Source organism: Macrobrachium rosenbergii, chromosome 44, assembly GCF_040412425.1.
Source record: "Macrobrachium rosenbergii isolate ZJJX-2024 chromosome 44, ASM4041242v1, whole genome shotgun sequence".
Taxonomy (NCBI): Eukaryota; Metazoa; Arthropoda; class Malacostraca; order Decapoda; family Palaemonidae; genus Macrobrachium; species Macrobrachium rosenbergii.
The window spans coordinates 39,613,446-39,626,062 of record NC_089784.1 but is presented as its reverse complement, the minus strand read 5'-3'; the positions used below and the strand labels follow the sequence as shown (position 1 = coordinate 39,626,062).

Here is a 12,617-nt window from a genome sequence, read left to right as displayed (position 1 = left end):
AAACTTTTCATACCACGAATCATCCATTTCTCAAGAAACAGAAATAGAGATGCTTATAAAAAATGAAGCTAGGTGTTGCGAAACCCAATGGTCCCAACAACACTCTTCGCCCACTTCGGCTGAGATTAGCAGCAGATAATCTCTCTCCCGTCCAGCTCTGTAAACGAAATGGAGAGTCCACTGAGTCCATTGTGCATGGATAACCTTGGAGGGAGGCTTTCCTTCTCGTGTTCCAGATTAACCCACTTGTATAATCGGCGACTCTCCTGGAATGGACTGCCTCCTTCCTTCACCTTTGCCACGCCTTTCTTATATTTATTCTGGTGTCTGACTGACTGGGCTGCTTCTCTCTCTCTCTCTCTCTCTCTCTCTCTCTCTCTCTCTCTCTCTCTCTCTCTCATGTTGACACATAAACATTAAAACAAACTAAATGTTGAAAAAAGATATATATCACAGTAATGAGTAAGGTAAATACAATAGTAGGCTACAGTTGGTGTCCGAAAAGCAGCTGACGACTCAGTCAGCTACATCACGTGAAGCAGCAGCGTAAAAAATAAACTTTCAATCAGAATAAAAGTATGGACGTGCAATATGGCCGAGAATGAAGAGCTCTTGTTCATGGAATTTCAGAACGGACGTTTGAAGGCCTTGGCTAAATTTGAGACTTCATTGTTTGGTTTTGGCATTAGGCCACATAACCTAAATAAGAAAAAGTACTTGACCTTTGTGTGGGGCCCAGCGTAATGACAGGTGTGCCTCCGCAGCATATATTTGACACGCCAGAGGTGTCCCTTGATGAGGTCTAGGCCGCTTCACAAAGGCTAATGGGTGGCAGCGTGCTCTCTCATTTTAGCTCATCATATCTATAATTCCAAGAATTCTGTATGACTTTAATGCCACGACGAAAATTGGCTTAGGGTTTTTCGTTTATCATTGTATTGTGGTAATACTTTACGATCTTTGTTAGTTCGTGTGCTGCGTATTTTTTGTGCTTAATATTTTCTTTATCACAGTAATTCAGTAATGCTGTTTATCTCTCATGTTAGAGGAATAATTCGCTAAGTATTTTCGTTTGCTTACTGTTACGATGATTAGCCTTTAATATTGTTATAGTCCTGTAGTTCATTTGCGGTGCATTATTTTGCTTGAGACTTGTAGTTATTATTTACCTTATTTCAGTATTGCTTTTTCATGGTAGCGATATATATATTTCTTTTTCATTCTGAAGATTTTATTTTTATGTGGCTGGTAAAGGTGGTCAGGTATTTAACTATACATTTATTTTACCTAGCATAAATTAAAACTCAATATGAAAGCGCACAGACACCGCTTAACAACTGTAAGTGTTCGTAAGCACGAATTTTTTGACACCCGTCTCCTTTAGCGATGTCTGTAAGAGATTCAGTTGAGAGCTTAAGACTGGGAATCTTTAATTTGCTACAGATTATTGTTCTCTGGTGTTCATTCAGTTTCGTATATGTTACATTTTAAAAGAAACAAGTAAAAAATTCTCCGAAGTTTCTTCGCCGCAATCGAGTTTTCTGTACTTTCAGCCACGGCCCATGAAGCTCTTAGCCGCAGCCCATGAAACTCAGCCACGGTCCAGTCGTGGCCTGTGATATTGGTACCTATAGCAGTGCCAGATATACACTGGCTAACTAAATAAGACAAAAAATAATGGGGTTAGAGGGCTGCAATTTGGCATGTTTGATGATTGGAGGGTGGATGATCAACATACCAATTTGCAGCCCTCTATCCTCAGTAGTTTTTAAGATTTGAGGGCAGACAGAAAAAGTGCGGACGGACAGACAAAGCCAACTCAATAGTTTTGTTTTAAAGAAAAATAAAAAGGTTGACATTTTAGCTATTCACACTAGCTTGTCGAACGTTCTTAGCTATGTACCGTTTAATTATAAGTACATAAAGCTTGATTTATATAGTAAATGGCTATTCTAGTAAATTTTGTGATAATTTTAAAGAAAAAATTGTTGCAAATGTATAGTTAATGAGATATTGCTGGGATGTCATGTTATTAAGGACAGCGTCTTAGGCCGTTTCCAGACTATTATGTGGCTTTCTGTCTATCTTTTCTTAATTATGATTGTTATTATCAGCCAATATGGGGAGGTTATTCAAAAGTTTTCATGTGACCTTCAGTGTCTAGTCTAGTAAGTAGGGTGATTTTTTTGTAGATGATGTTCCTAATTTACGTAGGACAGCCCTGCTTGTCTGACTTCTCTAAGTGTGCATCATTTTAAGGTATTTTAATGATTTCCATGAACACCTAAAGATCGACTGAGGCATTTGCTAAAACTGTATCTATGGACTCTGGAATGCATCAAAGTGCTGAGAAGACTGTGTTCAAGTAAGGACGAAATATTTAGATGGGCACAGATTTTGGAAAGGCCAAATACCGTAGGTTACTTGGGATGTAAGTGATTTTACAAGAGAAATACCTGTTTTCTTTAAGTTTTCCCTGAATTTTTTATAAATTTCTCATTCAATTCCGTCCGAAATGCTTGATTAACTCCTTACATCCCCTCCTAGGTCTAACAGCAATTGGGGACCACTAAGGGAACCAGACAACCCGTGTTCTAGGCCTTAGGGTCAGGCTGCGTAAGGGGGTGGGGGTGGGAGCCCGGTAGGGTGCAATCCCGTATTTCACTCTCTTACGTTTCCCATCGTCCTAAAAAAGGGTTAAGTATATCTTAGTTTAACCAGACCACTGAGCAGATTAACAGCTCTCCTAGGGCTGGCCCGAAGGATTGGACTTATTTTACGTGGCGAAGAACCAACTGGTTGCCTAGCTACAGGACCTACAGCTTATTGTGGAATCCGAACCACATTATGACGAGAAATGAATTTCTATCACCAGAAAAAAATTCCTCTAATTCTTCATTGGCCGGTCAGAGAGTCGAACGCTGGGCCAAAAGCGTGCTAGCCGAGAGCTCTACCCACCCCTTCCAATGAAGAACTCCATCGTCCTAAAACGCCGGTTAGCCACTGTGGTCTCCCAGCGTGGTGGTTCTCGATTGTATAACGTGATAACCAAACATTTTTGATGGAAATGAATGTCGCATTTCTCAAAATCATGACAAACACATACGGAAAACTAGTTTTGTTTTCATAATATAATGTACATTTGTTTATGTAAATAACCAATAAGAAAGAACAAAGAGACATAAAATGATTGGGTGGTTTTTGTTGATACTGTTCATATACGTATATCAACAATAAAATTCACAAGGCTTAAAAAATGTAGCTGAGCAAAATAGTATGTTTATACAGTTGTGCAACTTTCCTTCTTTGTGAATCAATTACGAATTCGTCAGGGTAATAATAAAATAAATCATAATCATGTTCCCATCAAGAAAGGACAAGCAGAAAAAGTATTTACGTTATTATGGAGGACATTTTCGAACACACAGCACCTAGACAGAAGGGCGAGAGAGAGAGAGAGAGAGAGAGAGAGAGAGAGAGGCTTAGTAGAAACAAGTCAGAAAATTAATGACTGTTCTCTGCCTAATTTGGACTAATCTCCACGCAGCGAGGAGACTTAATATTCCACTTACCGTCTCCCTCTTTTGCACGCTACAAAAAGTGGCTTAAAAGCTTTTGGCACAGGACCACTGTATCGTAATCATCTGTCCACGAAAGACATTTTATAAACTGGATAAGAAGTATTTTAAGAATTTTAAAATATTCAACCAGTTTGCAAGAATTTGTTTTGGATAAAGTGTGTAACAAGAGAAAGTTATAAAGAACAGCAACACAAGCCATTATTAGATGCACATGTAGATATATGGAGAGCTGGAGAGCGTACATGAGTCTGTATGAGAGAGAGAGAGAGAGAGAGAGAGAGAGAGAGAGAGAGAGAGAGAGAGAGAGAGAGAGAGAGTCAAGGAACCCTTTGATAATGAAAATCTTTTGCTAATGAAAGTAGTTAAAACTAATAGGTTGTAATTGACTATATCCAGATTTCTCCAAAGAATCTGACTCAACGAAACATAAAAGAGGATTAACATGTTTTTACCACTTCAAAGTTGCCTTTTTCAAATGACAGTGTATCTTGAATTCATGTTGCAAGGAAAGAGGTGTAAGCACGTACACGCACTAATAGGGATTTCTCACTTTTCATGCGGGACCTACTAAAATAGGTTCTCTCTTGTGTAAGTGATCAATAAATATTCGTTTTCTGGAAGCAGAGGTGGACCTTAGAATAAAATGTGTTTTGATGCAAAACGTCGATATTTATTTTACATAGTATAAAAATATATGTATGTATATATATAATATAAATTAGTATTCTTGAAGACAGACGCCATCCGGAAGTGGTATGCACAGAGAACTGAAAGAGAGATGGGCTGCTAAATCAGGTCACAATATGACTTATTGGTGCCTAAACTGGCTGACCGTAGGTGTTTGAAGGTGGGGGAGGGGGAGGAGCGTAGGAGTTGCTTCGGGCAGATGCTGCCTCGCGTGCAGCGGCAGCGTCTTCTTCAGCAGCCTTGGCGATCTGGTCGAGGACGAACTGGGGAATTGGGTGGGGGAATTCGGGAGCCACTGGCAGGAGATCGGACTGGGGTTGGTAACCGTTTTCGTCAGCGACGTATTTCACTTCGACGGGCGTACCGTCAGGAGCAATGTACCTACAAGAAAGTTAAAGGTTGTGAGTATGTCAGCAATAAGAGCAGCTTTAGAACACAGCTTTGGGTGAAACATTCAAAGCACGCTCGAAAATAAAAGTAAGGATAGAAACTGGAAAAAGGAACCGAGTAGTATGAAAGATAATGGGCAATCAAGCCACGAAAAAAGCCAAGTTGCACAATTATATGGCGGCCTCTTACAACAAGATTTAAAAGTAAACCCCACCAAAAAAAGATAAGTAAGTGGCATGAACATCTAGAGGAAGTAGTTCAAGAAATGATTCCATATAAAGAAACTTTACTTACGAGTACTGCCCAGCCTTGACCACGGCACCTTCCGGCCCATCAGGGGAACCAGACTGAGAGAAGGCGATGCCGTTTTCGGCCTCGAAGTCGACGGCGAATCTTCCGAACTCATCCTGGGTTCGGTCGTCCCTCAAGATGGCGACTGGAGGCGCAGCCTCGAAAGTGGACACTCTTGTGGAAGGTGCTCCGTAGGTAGGGGCAGGGGGAGGGGGTGCAGGAGCAGGAGCAGGTGGGGCATTGTAGTCATACTGTGGGGCTGCAGCAGCCAGGGCAATGAGAGCACACAGGATGGCCTGAAAGCATCAAGAACTATTTTAGGAACAGTTGCTTGGGAAGGAAGTGGAAACTACTGTACAGATTTCTGTGTAATGTTAATTTTTATTTTCTTCAAGGCGTTCAAGCCTTCCTGTTATTCAGACTTTTAACATAGACAGAATTGTGGAGGGGAAAATGCACATCTAGATTTCAGTGATCAAGTAGGAATTATAGCACAAGGACAGAAGCTTTCCTGCTTCACTAGTAAAGGAAAAAATCAAGAAGAAACTAGACCCAGGAAGGCTTACGGTCTTCATGGTGTCGTTGTTCGGAAGGAACTGATGCTATGTTGTTGGTGGGAAGGAGCTTTTATAAGACACCCGAGAGATCCTGCGATGACCTGACCACTCCTCCTTCGCCGCATCCTAAGGGGGAGGAGGGAGCGGGTGGAGGATGCCCTTGATGTTGAGACGCATCCTTTTCCTTCCCTTCACATCCGCTGCCTTCCCGACGGTCGAAAACTGAGTGACCCTTATTTTTTGCTCCATTTTTTGCTATGCGCATTTCAATCTTCCGAGTCATCCCTTTATTCGGTCGGCGTGGTGTTTGTTCTTGTTTGAGAATGGGAGGCTGTTTGTGGTGTTTGTTCTTTTTTGAGAAGGGGAGACTTTTTTTGGTGTTTGTTGTCGCTTCCCGGTGATTAAGTGACGGAGAGAGAAAGCCGGGTGAAGCTCAAGAAAACACGTAAGAAATAGTTTCATTCTCATTTTTCATTCTCATTATTTCATTTTTCTGTTTTTTATTCAACCTTTTCAACATCTTTTCAATTACCGGGATGGTTTACGCGATCTGGAAGCAGCAATGCTCAATGACATCAGCACCTGTTCGGGACCAGTTTCAACTGATCAACGTCTTGCGATTTACAACAGGGAAAGTGAACAAGCTTAATTGTCGGGAAGTCAACCGGTTTAGAGAAGCGTTTGGCTGGAATAACAAAAATAGTATGGAGAAATGAGAAAAATGAATGAAATCAATCTTTCCTTACTGAAATTCAATTATCTTGTTTTAAGTCCTTTTATGAGGCAAAAGGGATTTCGCTCGACAATAATGTGCAGCACGACGTAAAGAAATTATATGCGTCGTTTAAGCACTTACATTAATACAGAGTAATAAAAATCAATTACTTTCCAGAATATATTATCACACAACTAATAATCATCTACTACCTTTCTAAATAATAGCCTGTTTTTTGGTAACAGGAGAAAAGACTGTAGGCCTTCATAAAATTAAAAGTAACACATAATATATTAAAATTCAAAAGAAAATGCTCCCTTGCCTCCAAAAATGAAACCGTTTTCCCGAAAGAGAGCATCGTCGTCATTTAATAAAAAATTATGATGGAATTTTTAAGGTCTGTTTAAGACTACCTTCCTCAAATTGTCCTGTAACTCTCTGAGAAATCCTTTAAGCGTTTTCACAACCTTTCTCATAAAACCAAAAACCTATTAAAGCTAATCGAAAATAATGCCCATACAGAATGCAATTGCTGCTAACCTTATTAAGTTCTCTCAAGAAAAAAAAAAAGACAAAGCTTACAGATTCTCTCATTGTTGAGGATACTCTTATGAAAGATTCGACTTACCCTCGCAAAGAGGGCGCTAGTTACCTATGCATGAGATTCTGGGCGTTATTTGCTTATCATCTGTTAAAGATGGAGGTAAATTAGATGAACCATAGATGTACAATACTTGAAAAATTTGATGACCAGCACATGATTTCTGTGGCTGAACAATCTCATAGTAAAGCTGCAATATCAGCTTCAAGCATCTGTTTAATGACCAGTGATATCTAAATTTCCATTTTAGATATTCGTATACAGCTAAGAGCTAAAATATACTGAGCACATTACGTTAATGTAAAGAAAGTTTTATGAAGATCTCAAATCAACTAGAATGGGTTCAATTTTCTTCTATTAGATTCAAGATTCCATTGGTTTTGTGTGAATACTTCACTAATATTAGCATCATCTCTTAGTTACAACTATTTCAACTTCTCATTCAGGTATTCTACTTCCCTCATTTCGGTAGTTGCAACTTGCCATCTACGTCAGGTACCTGTGGTTTTAGCGCGAGCGATCGTTTCCAGAAATCGACCTGGTAGTTAGTTGACTCTCTTGATGTGTTGCAAGAGACTTATTCTGAGAGGTAAAAGGGATCCCACATCCTTATTCTTTGTTGGGATAACAGTAGATCAGGTATCATTGGTCTTGGTATGCCACATTGAAACTAATTCATCTTTAAACAAATTGCAACACACCAGGAGGAGCTCCTGCGTATTTAGGCATATTCTGTAGTACCTATTTTTTTTTAAAGGCACTTGCTGCATCACAGTTAGAGTTGGCATACAGGACTATTAATGCTGTGCAGCAATCAAGGAGAGCAACTTCCGTTGGGCTCTCATCAGTCGTAGGTAACTGGCAGTTCCTGGCGTCGAATAGAACTTACGTTTTTCATAGAATGAACACAATGAAGGAAGATAAGACAACACCTGCGTCAGGACTCCCCACTCTTCAGTTTTAGTACCATTTGCTTACTGCACACTAAGAGTATAAAACATCAAGGCTACTTTCGCATTCCTGAGACGACTGAATGGACAACGATTGTTTTCTCTGTTTTTGTTCCATAATATGATTCTAGCATATATAATGGGCCGTGAAAGTTTGGATTTATACTCATCTTTCCTCCACTCACTAAGCAATAACTCAAACTGTTTCGTAGTACCATAATTGGCCAGGAATGCCTTTCGGTCAGTAGCTTTCTTGGTAATCTATCCTCTGATAATGGACTTCTTGCTGCTTTCCTAGTGCGTCTGTTCTGTATCATTGATAGAAAAATGTGTGATGAAGACATTGCCGAATATGACATCCTCTGAACTATCAGACTGAAAGTCATACATGAGAGCCTAAAATTGCTAGGAATATCTTTCATCTGATAGAATGCTGGTGAACCAATGTTGCTGGAGGATTATGAGACCGATTCTTGCTTTGTACAAATTTGTTCTTACTCTTAGTTATCTTCACTGATTTCCTCATGTTTTGGAGTGCTTTTAGCTTCAAACATTTGATTGGTTGGAAGATATCTCTTCCCTCCGAAACATGAAGTCAAATTCGTGTTTTACAGCAGTTCTCTCAACTTTGCACTCAAAGTATCATTAGTATCATTTCAAATGCAACAGCACAAGGAGATAATACCAACCAAACATTAGTTTCCATATCAAAGGGGCTGAGGATACTTTCCGTTGTCTCTTTACTGTCTTGACTGACCTCTCATTTCTCAAGGCCTTTGCTGGTCCTACATCCCTACTTGTTTTCTGCACTTCATGACATCCTGCCACCTATCTTCAAGGTATCCCTGACATACTGCTACGATGTATGTTTAGATCTTACCCAACCCTCTTATGTACTGTAATTAATTATGAGACAAGTCAGCACAAAGCCCATTTTCATCTTGTCTCACAAGGTTTCCTCTACAGTCTAGTTAACCTCACAGTAGTTCCGTGCCAAAAAAAGGCCTAGGTTGTTGTGCACCTTGATGAGAGTCCCTCAACATTAACAAGGAATGCACCAGGAAATATTGATTATCTTGCATAACTTTGAACTCCAGATCTAAAAAGTGATCAGTCATCATATACCAAGTGTGGGCATACAGTAGGAAGTCGTTGACCTTCAATGTTTCCTGCAGTGAGGGCAATAACAAAATGTGATTCTTGTACAATATCCATAACTACGTTTTCTTGCCAAGTGAAAAATCTGCAACACTAGTAAAACTTCTAGTATTCATATTTCATCAGATCCTATTCTACTGATAATTTTCCAGTGAACTAGCAATGCATATAAATAAGGTTGTTCAACTTTGAGATATATCATTCAGCAGTTGATCATTCTTTAGTTCAGACATATATATATATAATGTTAGTTTCTTGGGTTTGCCCCTGTCCGTCGGATAGAGCTTGGCCATCCTTGCGTGATGTCGAGATTACAAAAAAATCTTCTGAACAGCAACCACAGAGGCAGGAATTTTTATGATTTATTATGGCTGTTTGACCATCTGTACAATGCAGGTACTTTATTTTTTGTTTTGTTCAGGTACTTTATTTTTTGTTTTGTTCAGTCTCAGTGTAGCAAAACATCCTGACAACTCCACATTGTGTAGATCAAATGGTCCAAACAAGCTATTGGAACAGTAGATGTTTCTATGTGTATTCGACGTGCATCCTGTACCTACCGTATCGTAATACTGTGCAGTATGACCAGATTTACCACCCGCCAGGTCATTTGATAACTAGTCTGTTTAAAACGAAGTTATAGATAAATTGGATTTGTTTTTATGTATTATATGGTATGAATGGAACAAACGAAATGGTTATGATGTTAAGACCAATGATCTCTGTTCTGATACGCAGCTGTTGAAATGAAGACTTGGCATGGGATCCCTTCTACCAAGTGGAAGTCTTCAGTGACTGCCAGGTTAAAGGTAAGTTAGGATCAGTATGGTAAGAATGGAGTATGCTAACTAATCAACTAGCTGGATAACCAATATGGATTGTAACCTGACAAATTTGGTTCCTTAATGCTAATTTCCTCGTAACGTACCATGCCGAAAGTTCAGTTTGTCGAGGCCTTTGTGCTAAACTGCATACCTATATCTTCAATGTTACAATCACATCCCACGGTAAGGATATCCTAAGGTTTTAGATTTTAACAGGTTTGTTTAGTTCTGGTTGGGGTGCGGGATGTGTTGCACGTGGCTAATATTTAGCCGATGACCTACCTATATAGATATAATTTTGTATATTTTTGTATATGTATGTGCATGTATGTGCCTGTATGTATGTGTATATATGTCTGTGTGTGAGAGAGAGAGAGAGAGAGAGAGAGAGAGAGAGAGAGAGAGAGAGAGAGAGAGAGAGAGAGAGATTCTTCTCTCCTGCTTTTGTTTATACTGATGCATAAGACTTACATCCTTCAAGAGGGAGTACTGTTGATTCCTTTCCCGGTGAAGTGGCCCCTTCTTCCATTATCGTTGTTTTTATCTGTTTTCTTTTGGAGATGGCCACGAGAAGGCAATAGGTTGCCCGTCCCAATGGCCTTTGCACCAAAAAATATAAGTGTCGTATATCTACCGTTATGATAATTTCTCGTCAATTGTCAAGATTAATTAAAGTATTTAAGTTAGTTTTCAAGGTAAAAAAAAAAAACATACACATGTACAGACACCTTTCCACGTACGTACACCCACCGACACATACGTGCATTATATATATATATATATATATATATATATATATATATATATATATATATATATATATATATATATATATATATATATATGTGTGTGTGTGTGTGTGTGTGTGTGTGTGTGTGTGTGTGTGAGTGTGAGCGTTTATGTATGTCTTGTTACTAAAAAACTCTCCAAACTGTGCAGTCATTAAATTCCTAAAGTTTTGAGCATGTTGAAAAGAATTAGGATCTAGCTAATGCAAAAGATCAGTAGATCTTTGGGGTATGATTCAAATACATTTTAATGCTAAACATCGATGTTTATTTTATATATTACGAAATATATACATATATTAAAATATAAAATCTCGAAGGCGGACAATGGACGGTAGCGAGATCCACGCACAAATGAAAGACTAACGATTGATCATGATAATTAAATCGTGGCGATTTTTCCTCTACAATGGCTGACCGTAGGTGTTTGAAGGTGGAGGAGGAGGAGGAGCGTAGGAGTTGCTTCGGACAGATGCTGCCTCGCGTGCAGCGGCAGCGTCTTCTTCAGCAGCCTTGGCGATCTGGTCGAGGACGAACTGGGGAATTGGGTGGGGGAATTCGGGAGCCACTGGCAGGAGGTCGGACTGGGGTTGGTAACCGTTTTCGTCAGCGACGTATTTCACTTCGACGGGGGTACCATCAGGGGCAGTGTATCTAGAATGAAGTTAATTTCTCAGCAATAAAATGAGTTTTGGAAAACAGCATACAGGTAATTTTCATAGAACCACTGAAAATTAAATTTAGGATAGAAATTTGAAAAAACCCAAGAAGGATAATCAATAAAAAGTATTAGAAACGCGAGCAGTCCAAGTTTGACAATAAATTGAGGTTTTATAGGCAAGCAAACAAGATAAATAGCATGAACAGCAGGATGTGGGATCAAGGTAAGTAGTTCAAGAAATGATTCCATACAAAGAAACTTTACTTACGAGTACTGCCCAGCCTTGACCACGGCACCTTCCGGCCCATCAGGGGAACCAGACTGAGAGAAGGCGATGCCGTTTTCGGCCTCGAAGTCGACGGCGAATCTTCCAAACTCATCCTGGGTTCGGTCGTCCCTCAAGATGGCGACTGGAGGCGCAGCCTCGAATGTGGACACTCTTGTGGAAGGAGCCCGTAGGTAGGGGCAGGGGAGGGGGTGCAGGAGCAGGGGCAGGTGGGGCATTGTAGTCATACTGTGGGGCTGCAGCAGCCAGGGCAATGAGAGCACACAGGATGGCCTGAAAGCATCAAGAACTATTTGAGGAACAGTTGCTTGGGAAGGAAGTGGAAACTACTGTACAGATTTCTGTGTAATGTTAATTTTTCTTTTCTTCAAGGCGTTCAAGCCTTCTTGTTATTCAGACATTTAAACATAGACAGAACTGCGGAGGGGAAAATGCACATCTAGATTTCAGTGAACAAGTAGGAATTATAACACAAGGATAGAAGCTTTCCTGTTTCACTATAAAAGAAAAAATCAAGAAGAAGAGGAAACTAGACCCAGGAAGGCTTACGGTCTTCATGGCGTCGTTGTTCGGAAGGAACTGATGCTATGTTGTTGGTGGAAAGGAGCTTTTATAAGACACCCGAGAGATCCTGCGATGACCTGACCACCCCTCCTTCGCCGCATCCTAAGGGGGAGGAGGAAGCGGGCGGAGGATGCCCTTGATGTTGAGACGCATCCTTTTCCTTCCCTTCACATCCGCTGCCTTCCCGACGGTCGAAAACTGAGTGACCCTTATTTTTTGCTCCATTTTTTGCTACGCGCATTTCAATCATCCAAGTCATCCCTTTACTCGGTCGGCGTGGTGTTTGTTCTTGTTTGAGAATGGGAGGCTGTTTGTGGCGTTTGTCCTTGTTTGAGAATGGGAGGCTGTTTGTGGTGTTTGTTGTATCTTCCCGGTGATTAAATGTCGGAGAGAGAAGCCACGAGAAAGTTGACTAGAGCACATTAGGAATGACTACGAAGTAAAGCGTGACCTTACTTATATTTTGCATAATTTATACAGATTTTTACCTTTTAAACGAGCTGGCTCATTTGCAGTGACAAGGCTTCATTATTGATGTCCATATTACCTTTAAAACATAGTAAT

General features: G+C 40.1%; 1 protein-coding gene and 1 pseudogene across 1 annotated transcript; both read right to left on the bottom strand.

The window, feature by feature from the left end:
• Positions 1-4,235: 4,235 nt before the first annotated feature.
• On the bottom strand, positions 4,236-5,655 carry LOC136829543 (cuticle protein AM1159-like). Its single transcript, XM_067088381.1, has 3 exons — positions 5,516-5,655; positions 4,953-5,245; positions 4,236-4,649 (listed from the first exon to the last, which is right to left on the bottom strand). The coding sequence occupies exons 1-3, from the start codon at positions 5,522-5,524 to the stop codon at positions 4,400-4,402; spliced, it is 552 nt and encodes a 183-aa protein (XP_066944482.1). The 5' UTR covers positions 5,525-5,655; the 3' UTR covers positions 4,236-4,399.
• A 5,138-nt stretch (positions 5,656-10,793) lies between these two features.
• On the bottom strand, positions 10,794-12,312 carry LOC136829605 (endocuticle structural glycoprotein SgAbd-1-like; annotated as a pseudogene).
• Between the last annotated feature and the right edge of the window lie 305 nt (positions 12,313-12,617).